Source organism: Pelophylax lessonae, assembly GCF_965119305.1.
Source record: "Pelophylax lessonae genome assembly, chromosome: 4".
In the NCBI taxonomy this organism is placed as follows: Eukaryota; Metazoa; Chordata; class Amphibia; order Anura; family Ranidae; genus Pelophylax; species Pelophylax lessonae.
The window spans coordinates 60,676,669-60,691,054 of NC_138771.1; the positions used below are offsets into that span (position 1 = coordinate 60,676,669).

General features: G+C 42.4%; 1 protein-coding gene across 1 annotated transcript in view; it reads right to left on the reverse strand.

Moving 5' to 3' along the window:
* Positions 1-14,386, reverse strand: part of FURIN (furin, paired basic amino acid cleaving enzyme) — a 295,959-nt gene that overhangs the window by 44,865 nt on the left and 236,708 nt on the right. The window contains exons 8-9 of the mRNA XM_082256181.1: positions 12,440-12,652; positions 2,831-2,931 (exon numbers count right to left, since the gene is read on the reverse strand). Coding sequence (XP_082112307.1) covers positions 2,831-2,931; positions 12,440-12,652 — 314 coding nt within the window. The remainder of the gene's footprint in view (positions 1-2,830; positions 2,932-12,439; positions 12,653-14,386) is intronic.

Here is a 14,386-nt window from a genome sequence, read left to right on the forward strand (position 1 = left end):
TGGGGTGCCAAGGTTCACCAACACTGCTCTAGGGGATGCCTAACAGAGACTTGCATCTCTGTGCAGCCTTCTGTGAAAAGCAGCAAACCAATCACATGACCAGTAAATACAATGTCTGCGGGGATTGTGGACACCAATGGCTTACAGAATATCTAGTTGCCATTCTGCATTGAATTGAGGTTTCGAAAATTACAGTGGCTGGAGATTGAAAATAAAAAGGTAGTTTTTATTGACTATTAGGGTCCATTCAGACTAGCGCGACTTGTCAGGCGACTTGGTCGCCTGACAAGTCGCGGTTCCTTGCGGTCCATGCAGTGCTACAGGACCCGTTCTAATAGGAGCAACACAAGTCGCTCCGACTTAGAAAAAGGGTCCTGTACTACTTTGGGGCGACCTGGAGGCGACTTACATTGACTTCAATTATATGAAGTCCGTGCAAGTCGCTCCGTAGTCGCGGTGCACCGCGACTTCACAGGTCGCCCCACAAAGTCGTGTCGCGCCAGTCTGAATGGGCTGTCAAAGTACAAAATTGCAAGTGTACCAATTCTATATTAGCTTCTTTAGGATAAGGAGTTTTCCTTCAAGGGATACCTGCACCGACAAATAGTGAGGCTGACATTGCTGACTCCTTAAAATACTAGCTGCCTGGCTAGCACCAGCTTCAATTCTGTAAGAAATCAAAATCAAAGCAAGAGCAATCTGCAAATGGCAGTGTGAAATCAGAACTCTAAAACTGTATTCTTATTTCAGGGCATTGACCAAACTATTGATTAAGCGGTTTGATCAGCTTGACAGCTAAACAACTATCAATATTTAAAAGGAGAGGCTGAGGGATATTAGTGCATATATTTTTCTCAGTAAAAGTTTCCTTATATCCAATAGAGGCATCCAATACTCTAAAGCACTTGTAAATGGCTTCTAGAAAAGTCCCACATTCCCAGTGATCTCCTGTGACATTTTAATCTGCTGCATTGATTGCTATCTGGCTGGGCAGGCCACTCTGAAATGACAATTAACAAAAACAAATCTGCTTGAAAGGCTAGGTGAACACTGATATGTGTTAATGTAAGTAGCATAGACCCAAATTCACACAATGTGAATGTTTCTCCTAGTCTCATAGCCTGCTTGCTCCAAGCAAAATGGGAGATTATGGATGGATGGATGGATGGATGGATGGATGGATTTCCTGCCATGAAGATTCAGCAGAGAAAGGCCAAATTTCGATTCATGTATGGTCATCCCTGTTCCACAGAAGTCGATCATTAGATCAGGAATGTTTGAAAAACTCTCGATCAGTGTCTGCAGCATGCTGATCAGTGTATTCAGACAGTGGAGAAGTCCCCGGAGTCCAAATACAAAAGCACAGCAGGGAGAATTGGGTGGATGAAGGAAATGGTTTGGTTTTTGCAGTAACACCCTGGCTGATCAGAAAAAAAAAAAAAAAAAAAGAGACCCATCTATGCCCAGCCTTACCTTCACCTATCAGATTTCATGCAGGCCTTTCGCCCATCATCTTCAGATTTCATGCAGACCTTTCGCCCATCATCTTCAGATTTCATACCGACCTTTCGCCCATCACCTTCAGATTTCATGCAGACCTTTCGCCCATCATCTTCAGATTTCATGCAGACCTTTCGCCCATCATCTTCAGATTTCATGCAGACCTTTCGCCCATCATCTTCAGATTTCATGCAGACCTTTCGCCCATCATCTTCAGATTTCATACAGACCTTTCGCCCATCATCTTCCCATTTCATGCCGACCTTTCACCCATCATATTCAGAGTCCATGCAGACCTTTCACCCATCATATTCAGAGTCCATGCAGACCTTTCACCCATCATATTCAGAGTCCATGCAGACCTTTCACCCATCATATTCAGATTTCATGCAGACCTTTCACCCATCATATTCAGATTTCATGCAGACCTTTCACCCATCATATTCAGATTTCATGCAGACCTTTCACCCATCATATTCAGATTTCATGCAGACCTTTCACCCATCATATTCAGATTTCATGCAGACCTTTCACCCATCATATTCAGATTTCATGCAGACCTTTCGCCCATCTTCAGATTTCATGCAGACCTTTCACCCATCATATTCAGAGTCCATGTAGACCTTTCACCCATCATATTCAGAGTCCATGCAGACCTTTCACCCATCATATTCAGATTTCATGCAGACCTTTCGCCCATCATCTTCAGATTTCATGCCGACCTTTCACCCATCATAATCAGAGTCCATGCAGACCTTTCGCCCATCATCTTCAGATTTCATGCAGGCCTTTCGCCCATCATCTTCCCATTTCATGCCGACCTTTCACCCATCATAATCAGAGTCCATGCAGACCTTTCGCCCATCATCTTCAGATTTCATGCAGGCCTTTTGCCCATCTTCATATTTCATGCAGACCTTTCACCCATCATCTTCAGATTTCATGCAGACCTTTCACCCATCATCTTCCGATTTCATGCAGACCTTTCACCCATCATATTCAGAGTCCATGCAGACCTTTCACCCATCATATTCAGAGTCCATGCAGACCTTTCACCCATCATATTCAGAGTCCATGCAGACCTTTCACCCATCATATTCAGAGTCCATGCAGACCTTTCACCCATCATATTCAGATTTCATGCAGACCTTTCGCCCATCTTCAGATTTCATGCAGACCTTTCACCCATCATATTCAGAGTCCATGCAGACCTTTCACCCATCATATACAGATTTCATCCACACCATTCACATCTGTATGTGTTCACTATCAGTCTAGCGTCTAAAAGTCACAATGTTTACCATAAATGTGTAAAACATAAAATACATACTTTGCTTCCAAAGCCAGAGCGATAATTCCAGCAGCCAATGGAGCAGATGCTGATGTTCCTGTGTGAGTGTCTGTACATTTCTGTCTTAGATCTGTTGTTACCTGATGGAAGAGGAAAACAGCCTGATCAGAACACACAGCCCTAATACTCCCAACAGGAAACTGGCACGTTACCAACAGCAGGCAAGACACAGACTGTGACAGGTAGTCTCGACAGCATTTTTCAATGGACTCTTAAAGTCTGACTTTTCAGTTTATACCTTTGCTAAAAAATGAATGCAGATTGAATTATTTTGCTGCTCTTCAGCTATGGAGACACTTCAGACTAGAAAGATAAAATGCCATGGTGACCTAGAGCAGTAGGCGTATGATGTATGGCAATTATGGTGACACTTAAAAGAAAAACTCTGCAAAAAAACTTCCATTTTAAAAGCTCCTTTCAAATCCATGCAGTAGCAAACACATGCTTAATGTTCATTCGGTGTGTGAAAAGAAGGATAAGCAGACCGGGATTTCCTATTCTGCACAGGAGGTTAAAAATCACAAAATACACTTTTTGTGCTTTTACTATTCTTGTTAGTGAGCCTCCTAAACAGGTGTAAATGCACAAAGACACAGTGGGGTTGATTTACTAAAGGCAAATAGACTGTGCACTATGCAAAGTGCAGTTGCACTCTGCAAGGGCAGTTGTTCCAGAGATTAGTAAATGAGATGAAGCTTCATTTTGCAAAGAACACTCAAGCACATGCAAGGAAAATAAAAAATAAAAATAAACTGCTTTTTTGCTTGCACATGATTGGATGATAGAAGCCAGCAGAGCATTTACTAAGCTCTGGAGCAACTGCGCTAACAAAGTGCAGCTGCACTTTGCAAGTACACAGTCTATTTTTCTTTACTAAATAAACCCCAGTCTTCTTTATATTTTAAAAACACACGAAGCAGCAGTCGGTGTGAACTAGCTATAAAGAAAATCCGTTGTAAATTGGATTTACATAGTAGGTGAGGTTGAATAAAGACAATAGTCCATCCAGTTCAACCTGTGTAGGTGTGTGTGGTCGTAATCATCTCTCATACCCCTGAATGTTCTTCTCCATGAGATGTACGTCTAAGAGTCTTTTGAAAGCCACCATACTTCCCGCAGAAACCACCTCTTGTGGTAGATAATTCCACAATCTTGTAGCCCTAACAGTAAAGAACCCCCACGTTACCTGAGGGTAAAACGCTTCTCCTCTAATTGCATTGTATGCCCTTGAATCCTCGCAATCCTTTCGACTGAATAGCTTTTTTTCTATGCTGAGATCACCATTGAGATATTTATAAATTGCTATCATGTCCCCTCTCAGGCGTCTCATCTCCAGGGAGAATAAATCAAGTGATTGCAGATGCTCTTCATAATTAAGGTCCTCCAATCCCCCAATTAGTTTAGTTGACCTTCCCTGGACTCTTTCCAGCTCCAACACATCCCTCCTGCGGACTGGTGACCAGAACTGGACAGAATACTCCAGATGTGGTCGGACCAGAGTTTTATAAAGTGGAAGGATTATAGTCTTATCTCTGGAATACATCCCTTTCTTTATGCATGCTAATATTCTGCCGGCTTTGGCAGCTGCCGCTTGACATTGCATGCTATTGCCTAGTCTATCCTCTACTAAGACTCCCAGATCCTTCTCCATTTTTTAAATATTTCTATTTGAAACATTTTTTATTGAGCCAAAATGAGACCTGATTGTAGCATCACACTCCTTTGAGAGATTTTCCATGATTAAAAACAAATACATGAAGAATTAGACCCCATTCACACTGGGGCGACTTGTCAGGCGACCTGGTCACCTGACAAGTCGCCGTGGGTCGCCTGCCATAGAGTAGCACAGGACCCGTTCTAATAGGAGCGACACAAGTCGCTCCGACTTAGAAAAAGGGTCCTGTACTACTTTGGGGCGACCTGGAGCGACCTGCATTGACTTCACAGGTCGCCCCGGGAAGTCGGGTCGCCTGTATGTGAACCGGCTCTTAAGCTGCAAAAGAGTAATGCCCCATACACACGTGCAGATTATCTGCAGACTTTTGTCTGCAGACTTACCTTTTCTATGTAGTGCAAGGGCCTGCCGGATTGCATACAAATTGAAAGTGTTTAGGTTTGACCTCATATTATATGGTTTTGGTAAATCTGCAGACAAAAGTCTGCAGATAATCTGCACGTGTGTATGGGGCATAACACTGTTGATACTGCTTCAAGAGAAGTAATGGAAATACTAAGGAAAATTTTACCAATGGAGTTGAGAAAGACAAAACTGGGCAGCACAGTGGCCAAGTGGTTAGCACTTCTGCCTGGCAGCACTAGGGTCATTGGCTTGAATCCTAAGCATGGCACTACCTGCCTGGAGTTTGCATGTTCTCTCTGTACTTGCATGGGTTTCCTCCAGGTACTCTGATTTCTTCCCACACGCCAAGGACATGCTGGTAGGATAATTGTCTCCTTTCGAAATTGACCCTAGTATGTGTTCATATGAACGTGAGTTAGTGACCTTAGATTGTAAGCTCCTTGAGGGTAGGGACTGATGTGAATGTACAATATATATGTAAAGTGCTGCATAAATTGTTGGCACCATTTTGAACTTATGATGTGCTGGTGAGGCTCAATGTTCTAAATCAGGGTTTCCCAAACTACGGCCCTCCAGTTGTTCAGGATCTACAATTCCCATCATGCCTAGTCATGCATGTAAATGTCAGTTTTACAATACCTCATGGGATGTGTAGTTCTGCAACAGCTGCAGGGCCGTAGTTTGGGAATCCATGTTCTAGATTCCTGATAAGTGGTGCCATCTGCCTTTTTCACTACAACACTAAAGCTGCTGAGTTGGAAACCATTTGGGGTACACTGTTCCTTTCTTCACATGGTTGTTGGGAGTGCAAATTACAAAATCCCTAAAGCAGGGGTCCCAAAATGGGCTAGCTCACTGGCCATCAGACTGTTCTCTGGATCAACTGCAGGTATAGGATTGTGTTTATGGGATTGTATGGTTGGAATTTATTTATTGTTCTTTGTTTACAGGTTGAGCCAGATGGACTTGTGTCTTTTTTCAACCTGACTATGTAACTATGCTCGGGGGCCAGGCTGCGAATAAATAAATGACTTGGTGTTGACCTTGTTGGGTCAAAGCTACAGCTCTCCAATAAGGAAATCTCATTTACCCTGCTGATTGGAAAGCCAAAAGGTGGGAATTAGGCCCCGTACACACAGACTGAATGTTGAAAGACAACAGCCAGTTCCAAAAGAAAAAAAAAATGGCCTACATTCGCCTGTGCGTATGTCGATCTGTCCAACAGACGCCGGGCATTTAGCTGGCTTCTGTCGGCTGTGCATGCTGGAAAACCAGCAGCCAACTGACTCCCGATCAGCACCCTCTGCCAATAGCAGAGAGCGGTGGCGGTGTTGACCTTGTTGGAACACAATAGCTCGGCGGGGGAGATCGCTGACCTAACCTTGCATGGCTCGTACAGTGTCTCTGCCTGGGACTGATAGTGAGTACCCGGATTTAGGGTGGTGTGTTAGACCTCTGCAAAGAGAAATCCGTTTTAACAAAGAAAGCAAAGGTCCTTCTGTGTTGCATGCTGGCAGGGGGACAGGCTTTTTTATAGTCAGGCTCTGGTTACCTGCTAAAGAAAAAAACTGTACATTTTTATAAATTCTGTTTTAATGCACCTGGAATGAATTTAGCCACTTTAAACTAAAAGTTTATTTGGGCTTTATAATTGTGTTCACATAAGATATAAAATGTGCAGCTCAGACAATTAGCAGCAGGGGAACACATAGATTTATCAGCAATATGCTCTGCTAGTTCAAATGCATATTGCAAGCTAAAAACATATTTACTTGAACTATTAATTTGGACCAGGTGTCAGCACTGTGGCATAAACTGACACAACAATATCCTATTCATCTTATATGCTTCGGAACTACAACGTGCAAAACATCTGCCTCTCTGTTTCATCAGAGTAATGGGTAGACTTTAAAAGAACAGAAAAAGAATATTTATGATAAAATTCCCATCTGTCTATAGACATTGGACCTCAAAGCAATGTTCTAAAAATGAAACTTCGTGAAGTTAAGCAGAATTTGTATTGAGAGGAATATGGAGGCTGGCATTGAAGACTTCTCCTTCTGAAAATGCTAGTTGCTTGGCTCTCAAGTTGATTCAAATGACCTAAATTCGGAATTCCCAACTCAGAAGTACATAGAGTCTTTTGAAAAAGTAAGTACACCCATGGACATTATTGACTTTTACCATACTTGTTCTTTATCCAACCAGTGCCCAGAAAATAGGTGATATACTTAACACAAGAAAAAAATGCCTTTTCAATTATTTTTTTTTCAACAAAAATATCAATAGGATGTTTACTGTGGATAAAGTTCACTCTTCTCATCAAATGCTGGTATTTTGTATAACTGCCCACCACCAGGAAGAGAACTGCTTACATTTCCTAGGCGATGGGAAGTGGAGTGGGTACCTGTCAAACTAGGTACCCGGCCCCCCCACGAAAAAAATAAATAAATTAAAAAAATATATATTATATGTATGTATGTATATATATATATATATATATATATATATATATATATATATATATATATATATATATATATATTCCAAATGTGATACAGGAAGGGGGGGGGGAAGAGTGGAACTTCCCCTTTTGGATGAAGTTCCGCTTTAAAAGGGTTACCAATCCCCCAACAGTAAAATTAGTGTGTATATGCAGTAAAGCATGCTTGTTCTACTCACTGTGGAACCTAAGGGGTTAATACTCCACATTGGGTAAAAAAGGTTGTTGGATTCTGTCTTCTCTGATCCTTCCCTTCTTTTACTGTCCCCAATCCATCTGCTGATAGAACAGAGCCTTGGGGGCAACTCTGCACATGTAGTTTGGTGTGTATTGCTGGAGAGTTTTTTTTTCTATTCAGAGAGTGCATGTGATCAGCACAGGGCCAATCAGCACTGTCCAGACAGAAGGTTAGGGGACCTGCAGCCTTACAGGATAGTCAGGGGAGAATGAAATCTCCTCCTACAAGCTTTAACAGACACTGATAAAAAAGTCACAATACTGCTATATAATGCTAATGAGAAAAGGAATTTAACAGTTTATATTTACTAAAATAATTGCATTTCTGTGTTCGGTGTACTGTGGGAGACCAGATATAGTGAATGCAGTGTCCTGGGTATGGTAACACTAAGTGGTTCTGTCTGTTCCATCATCCCTCTGATATTTGTCTATATCAACACCACAGAATCTCAGAAGATTGCCCTGCCCCCTGCAGCACACAATGGGTGACTGTGCACGTTTCCCTATGAGACAGAAGAGGGATGTGCCCTTTCCCTCCATTCAAGTACACTCAGCTCCCTTCCCTATGCTGTGCAGTGTGTGAAATCAGATCACTGTCTTCTGGAGCTCAGAAATCGGCTTTCATTTGTGAATTTTGAACAACTGTAGAGGAAATAGACCGGTACAACTTCTGTGGGAGGATTTTCTTCACCTCTGTTGATCATCTGAGATTTGCCTGGGTATATGTAAGTGGTTACAACCACTTTAACCACTTGCCGACCGCCGCACGACTATTTACTGCGGCGGTCAGCCCCTCACAGGCAGAGTGACGTAGTACTACGTCGCTAGCCTGTGAGGGTCTAGGGAGCAAGCGCGCGCCGCCGGAGGCACGCTCCCGCGTGGTCACAAACCCCCCCACGCGTGTGACCGGCGGACCACGATGTCCGCCGGTCACTCGGCGATCGTTGGTGGAGAGGGAGAAAGGCAGGCGGCTAATGTAAACAAGCCGCCTGTCATTCTCCCCTGTGTATGAATAGTGATCATACGGTTCTACTATGTAGAACCGTTGATCACTGTTCATACATCTCAAGCCACAGCCAATCACAGTTAGAATCACGCCCCTAGGGACACACGCAGCCCCTCCCTCTCAAAAAAGTTAACCCCTTCACTGCCAGTGTAATTTTTACAGTAACAGTGCATATGTATAGCACTGATTATTGTAGTAATGTCACTGGTAACCCCAAAAGTGTCAAAAATGTCAGTCAAGGGTCCGATCTCTCCGCCACAATGTCGCAGTACCGCAAAAAAAAAATCGCAGATCGCCACGCGTTAAAAAAGAAACAACAAAAATGACAAAAATCTTTCCCTTTGTTAGTAAACACGATAACTTTTGCGCAAACCAATCAAAATACGCTTTTTGCGTTTTTTTTACCAAACATATGTAGCATAAAACAAATTGGCCGAAAATGTTAAAAAACTGATTTTTACATTTTTTGGGGGGAATTTCATATAAAAAAATGTGAAAAATATTGTTATTTTTGCAAAATTGACGCTCTTTTTTTTGTTTATAGCGCATGATCAAAAAAAAAAAAAAATGGCACAGGTGATCAAATACCACCAAAAGAAAGCTCTGTTTGTGGGGAAAAAAGGACGTCAAATTCGTTTAGGTACAGCGTCGCACGAACGCGCAATTGTCCATTAAAGTGCCGAATCGCAAAAAAAAAACCTGGTCGGAATGGGGGTAAAATCTTCCGGGGCTTAAGTGGTTAAAAAGTCTATCTACCAAAAATCTATGTATGCCTTGCCATTTTAATAGTGAATATAAAAATACACTTATGAAAACAATTTAACATCCATATCAGTACTAATTTCACTTACTGCTCTGGAAAGCGGTTATCAAGTTAGAGCAAACAGAAAAAAAAATCCTTACCAGGCTACACTGACCATCCATATCTTTATCCAAAAACTACTGGATTGGGGCCATAGTAAACAAATACACTTTGTTCAGGCTGTATGTTGAAACATTATGAATGCATTGTGAACCGCAAGGCAAACAGAAAAGAACACGCTTGGAACAGGGGCGTCCAACTGGCAGATAGAGGATGGAAGCAGTCCAGTCTAATGCTGCCGATTCAAACCAACGTGACAAATGAGGTAGGGGAGATTTTAAAGGGAAAGGAATAGTGGAAACACACAGCAGGTTAAGCCTTGTTAAGCACAGTAATCTTTATTTGATAAAGTCGTTTGAAAATAAGTATACACGCAACCAAGCTTTATTGCATTTAAGCCAACTGAGAGCAGATTTTTCTTTGTTGATTTGCTAGGTTACTAAACAAAGAGCCCAATGTATAAAGGGTTACATCAGGATCACATGTGCTACAATAGGATTAGTAACAAAAACGTACCCCTCCTTCAAACTAAAACATAATGAACCAATATTACTTTGCATGCAACTAATTGCCCATAGAACAAAATCTTCGCATCGTATTAGTTTGCAGTCAACAGATGTTGCTAGTAATAAAAAGCAGATGAATTATAAACAAATGTGCGGCAATCTAGAGCTACAGGTTATGAAATATATTCAAATAACCGAGTTCATGTAACATAATCACAGCCCAGGTGGTCGCATTCTAAGCACTGCTTTTGTTTGCCAAGGAAAATTACAAAAAGCCTCTGTAGTTTATCAAAATTATATCTATCTACCTATATCTTGAAGAATTCCAGGTATGGATAATTTTATATATGCATATACCATACCTGTGGGATCCCTCTAGAACAGTGGTTCTCAACTCCGGTCCTCAGGACCCATTGACCGGCCAGGTTTGCAAGATCACTGAAATACATCACAGGTGATATCATTTGCTGCTCAGTGATTGCAGTACTCTAGTCTGCATCTCCCCAAGGTAATACTTAAAATCTGGCCTTTAGTGGGTCCTGAGGACCGGAGTTGAGAACCATTGCACTAGAAGCTGAAAATCACTTTAGCAGACACCGCTACTCCAGTGATCCCAACGTGCTGAGCAGCTGCCCTGTTACATTGTGAGCACAGAACGCCAAGAAAAATGCAATGCATTCTCTGAATGGTACCCAAGTCAAGCAGCCGACCTTCTGCGTTTACAATGAAGCAGGGTAGCCACTCAGCAGAAACCCAGAAGCTAATGGAGATCATTGGAGTAGTGATGTCTACTACAGTGATTTCCATTTTCTAGAAGAATCCCACAGGTGTGGCATATACAAAAAGGGGGAATTTTGGGACTTTAGATGAAACGCAGGAGGGGATTTGCCATGCATCTCCATCCCTAATATGCAGAAAAATAAAAGGAGGGTTTGGGACTGATTGCGAGGCAGGACAAAGCTGGCAGGGATATAGATTGACATTTATTGGTGTGCAAATTGGTAAAAGCATAATATGTTACAGAATAAAATAACTCAGTAGACATAAGAGCTGGTAAGTGGTACCAAAGAAAACAACAAGAAGGGCGCGCTGACCTTGTGCATTACCACTTAAAAGTTTATTAAAATCAAAGAAGGGTAGCGTACAATATACTCAAACGTAGCATATGAACAAGCATATAGGAAATGGGCACCACTCGCTTCCAGGACACTTCTCTACTGCTGGATAGCGTGATGGCGTCCTCAAAACCTGATGTGGCTTACGCGTTTCGAGGGAGGACCCTCTTCCTCAGAGCCAAAATCACCATTCGATCCAAATCGGCGATTTTGGCTCTGAGGAAGAGGGTCCTCCCTCGAAACGCGTAAGCCACATCAGGTTTTGAGGACGCCATCACGCTATCCAGCAGTAGAGAAGTGTCCTGGAAGCGAGCGGTGCCCATTTCCTATATGCTTGTTCATATGCTACGTTTGTGAGTATATTGTACGCTACCCTTCGTTGATTTTAATAAACTTTTAAGTGGTAATGCACAAGGTTGGTGCGCCCTTCTCGTTGTTTTCTTGTAGTGCCTTTTGGATACCCTTGGTCCTGAGGGGGGCAGCAAGACCACTTCATTTGTGTCATGAAACCGCCTAGAAGATTCACCTTCCCGCGTACCACTTGAGCGCAGGAGAGATATTGTTGTTAAGTGGTACCAAAGTCCAGGTTAATAAAAACAAACATATAAACGTTAAACAGGTGTGGCATATGCATATGTAAATATATCCATACCTGGAATTCTTCTTTCAAATATGGGTAGATACCCACAGGTATGGTATATATAGTAACCTCTGAAAGCTTACAGTTCTGTTTAAAGGTAGAGATATGAGAACCTGTCGCTGGTGCTCAGAGCATGGGAGCGGCATCCAACATCACCAATCCAGGAGTGTCCACATGACGAGGGTAGGACGCCGCTCAACCGACCCAGTGCTCACTAAGGTGTATGGCCTCAACAAACACTGCTCCATGATGCATTTTGCCTTGCCCTACTGGGGCTTAATGATAGAGCTCCTCTAGGACCAAGCCCCAGAGGGTGGGGCAAAACTTGTCAGATTGTATGTGGCTGCTGGAGCAGTGCTCGCTAAAGCCATACACCTTAAGCACTGGGTTGGTTGAGTGGCGTCCGGTCCTTGTTATAATTGGAATTCTTCTTTAAATGTACGTACCAAATATTCAATATGGCATGAAGTCAGGTGAAATATGCCAGAAGGGGGAATGTAACTTTTCCTTGCTCTATATAAAAGATAATAGCTTCCATCTCAATTTGAAATCACTAATTCCATGGTATTCTCTTAAGAGGTAATACAAGGGAACCAAGTGATCCTTCTTTTGAAACTAGCAGTGAGAGAGAATACTTACAATCTGTTTTTCATTCTGATTCCCGCTGCTGTACGTGGTAGCCAGTGTGGAGGAACAGGCCTCGCTGTACCATGGAACATTGCCATACTGGGTGGTGCTGCTGATGGACAGTGTGTAGATGCTGTTTGTATATCCATCGCAGTTGCAGCTGTCATGTTCTCTTCCGCCATTCCCAGAGGCCCAAACATATATAGAGCCAAGACCATAACGACCCTGTCCGAGCAACAAACAACACAGTGATGACATGAGCAACATACTTTTGAGTTCATACTCAAGACAGCTATATAGAGGCATGTGCAGATGGGCATTGTTGACAAACACTGGCTTTTGCATTTCATTTAGTCCCCATTCACACTAGCGCGACTTGCCAGGCGACTTGGTCGCCTGACAAGTCGCGGTGGGTCCCCCGCCATTGATTAGCACAGGACCCGTTCTAATAGGAGTGACACAAGTCGCTCTGACTTAGAAAAAGGGTCCTGTACTACTTTAGCGTCGCCCCTGTCTGAACGGGGTCTAAATGCTGCTAAAATGCATGCAAAGAAATCACATCTCAGTAGGACCTGATGCATCTAAAGAGACCCAAAACCAAACCGCCTAAAATGGTCATCTAGACCAGCCTTTTTCAACCAGGGTGCCCAGGCACCCTGGGGTGCCTTCAAGCTTCTTCAGGGGTGCTTTGGCAAAAATGCCTACAAATTGCTCATAAATTGAATACAAGCCAGGGCGTGGATCAAGCTTCTAGCTGCCAGTGTCGACACAACCAATGTTTTCATCGATTGATAAGAAAGACATTGGGTGCCTGCACAGCATCCTTATTTGGCCTTCTCCATTAGCACTGGGTTCACATAAGCTGAGTGAGGGAGACAAACCAATGGAGGAGAGAAACACTGGAAAACTAGTCAGTACCAGTGTGCAAAGCTGTGTTTTGTTTGGGTGTCCAATGTTCTGCAAAACGGTTTCGTTTTTTACATTTTAGAATGGGATGCCTCAAGATTGTGCAGAATTTTAAAGGGTGCCTTGACTCAAAAAAGGTTGAGAAACACTGCACCATAGGATCATCTGCTGGAAAAACAAAGCCCAGCTAGAAAAGCCTTAAGGCAGCAACAGGGACAGATGATCTATCCAAAACAATAAAGGTCTCAGCGTACTTCTTTTTTCTTGACTATTTTTTTTTAGACATACCCTCACATTGTTTTCATACCCCATCTATTATTTTTACTGCCAACCTTTTAAGATGGCACACATTTTTTTTCTTAAAGGCCAGCCTAACAAACTAGACTACCAGTCTCTTTCTTGCAGCTCTGAAACTACATTTCCATTTAGCAGTTTCGGATTCCTCCGGTTTTAGCGGAGATACCACTGTCCCAATAAAATGCTTATTTGTACATCCTATATGGGAATCCACCAGGGGAATCCTAACACAAGCTTTGCAGTAGCTGAATGGAACTGGGAAGTAGCTGAATGAAACTGGGAATTCTGATGAATGCAGATGCCTTTACCAGTTAAAGATTTTGTTAAAAAAAAAAAAAAAAAATTCCCTCTGGGTTATCAATGTACATGGCAGGGATTTTAACAAACGTAGTTCTGAAGTTTGCTCTCTTTCAACCTGTAGTTTAGATACCATTCTGAATGAAAGGTTTGGTTCATTATAATCACCTGGTGCACTCTTGGTGTTTTAATGAGAAAATCTGCAGTGTCTGCATTCCCTTAGAAGTATTAGTGCAAACGTCTGGGAAAATCAGCTGATCACCCAAGCGGGAAATTACATTTTTGGAGAAGTTCTGTTCACCAGCTAGGTAGAGAACACCTTCAGGTAGCCTTATTGCATTGAAATTTACATAAAAATTACAGAGACTGCAGATTGAAAAGTAAAGGTAATTTTTAATAATAGTCAATTACAATATGCATTGTGTAACAATTGTTTAAGCTATATTTTTCCCCAAAAGT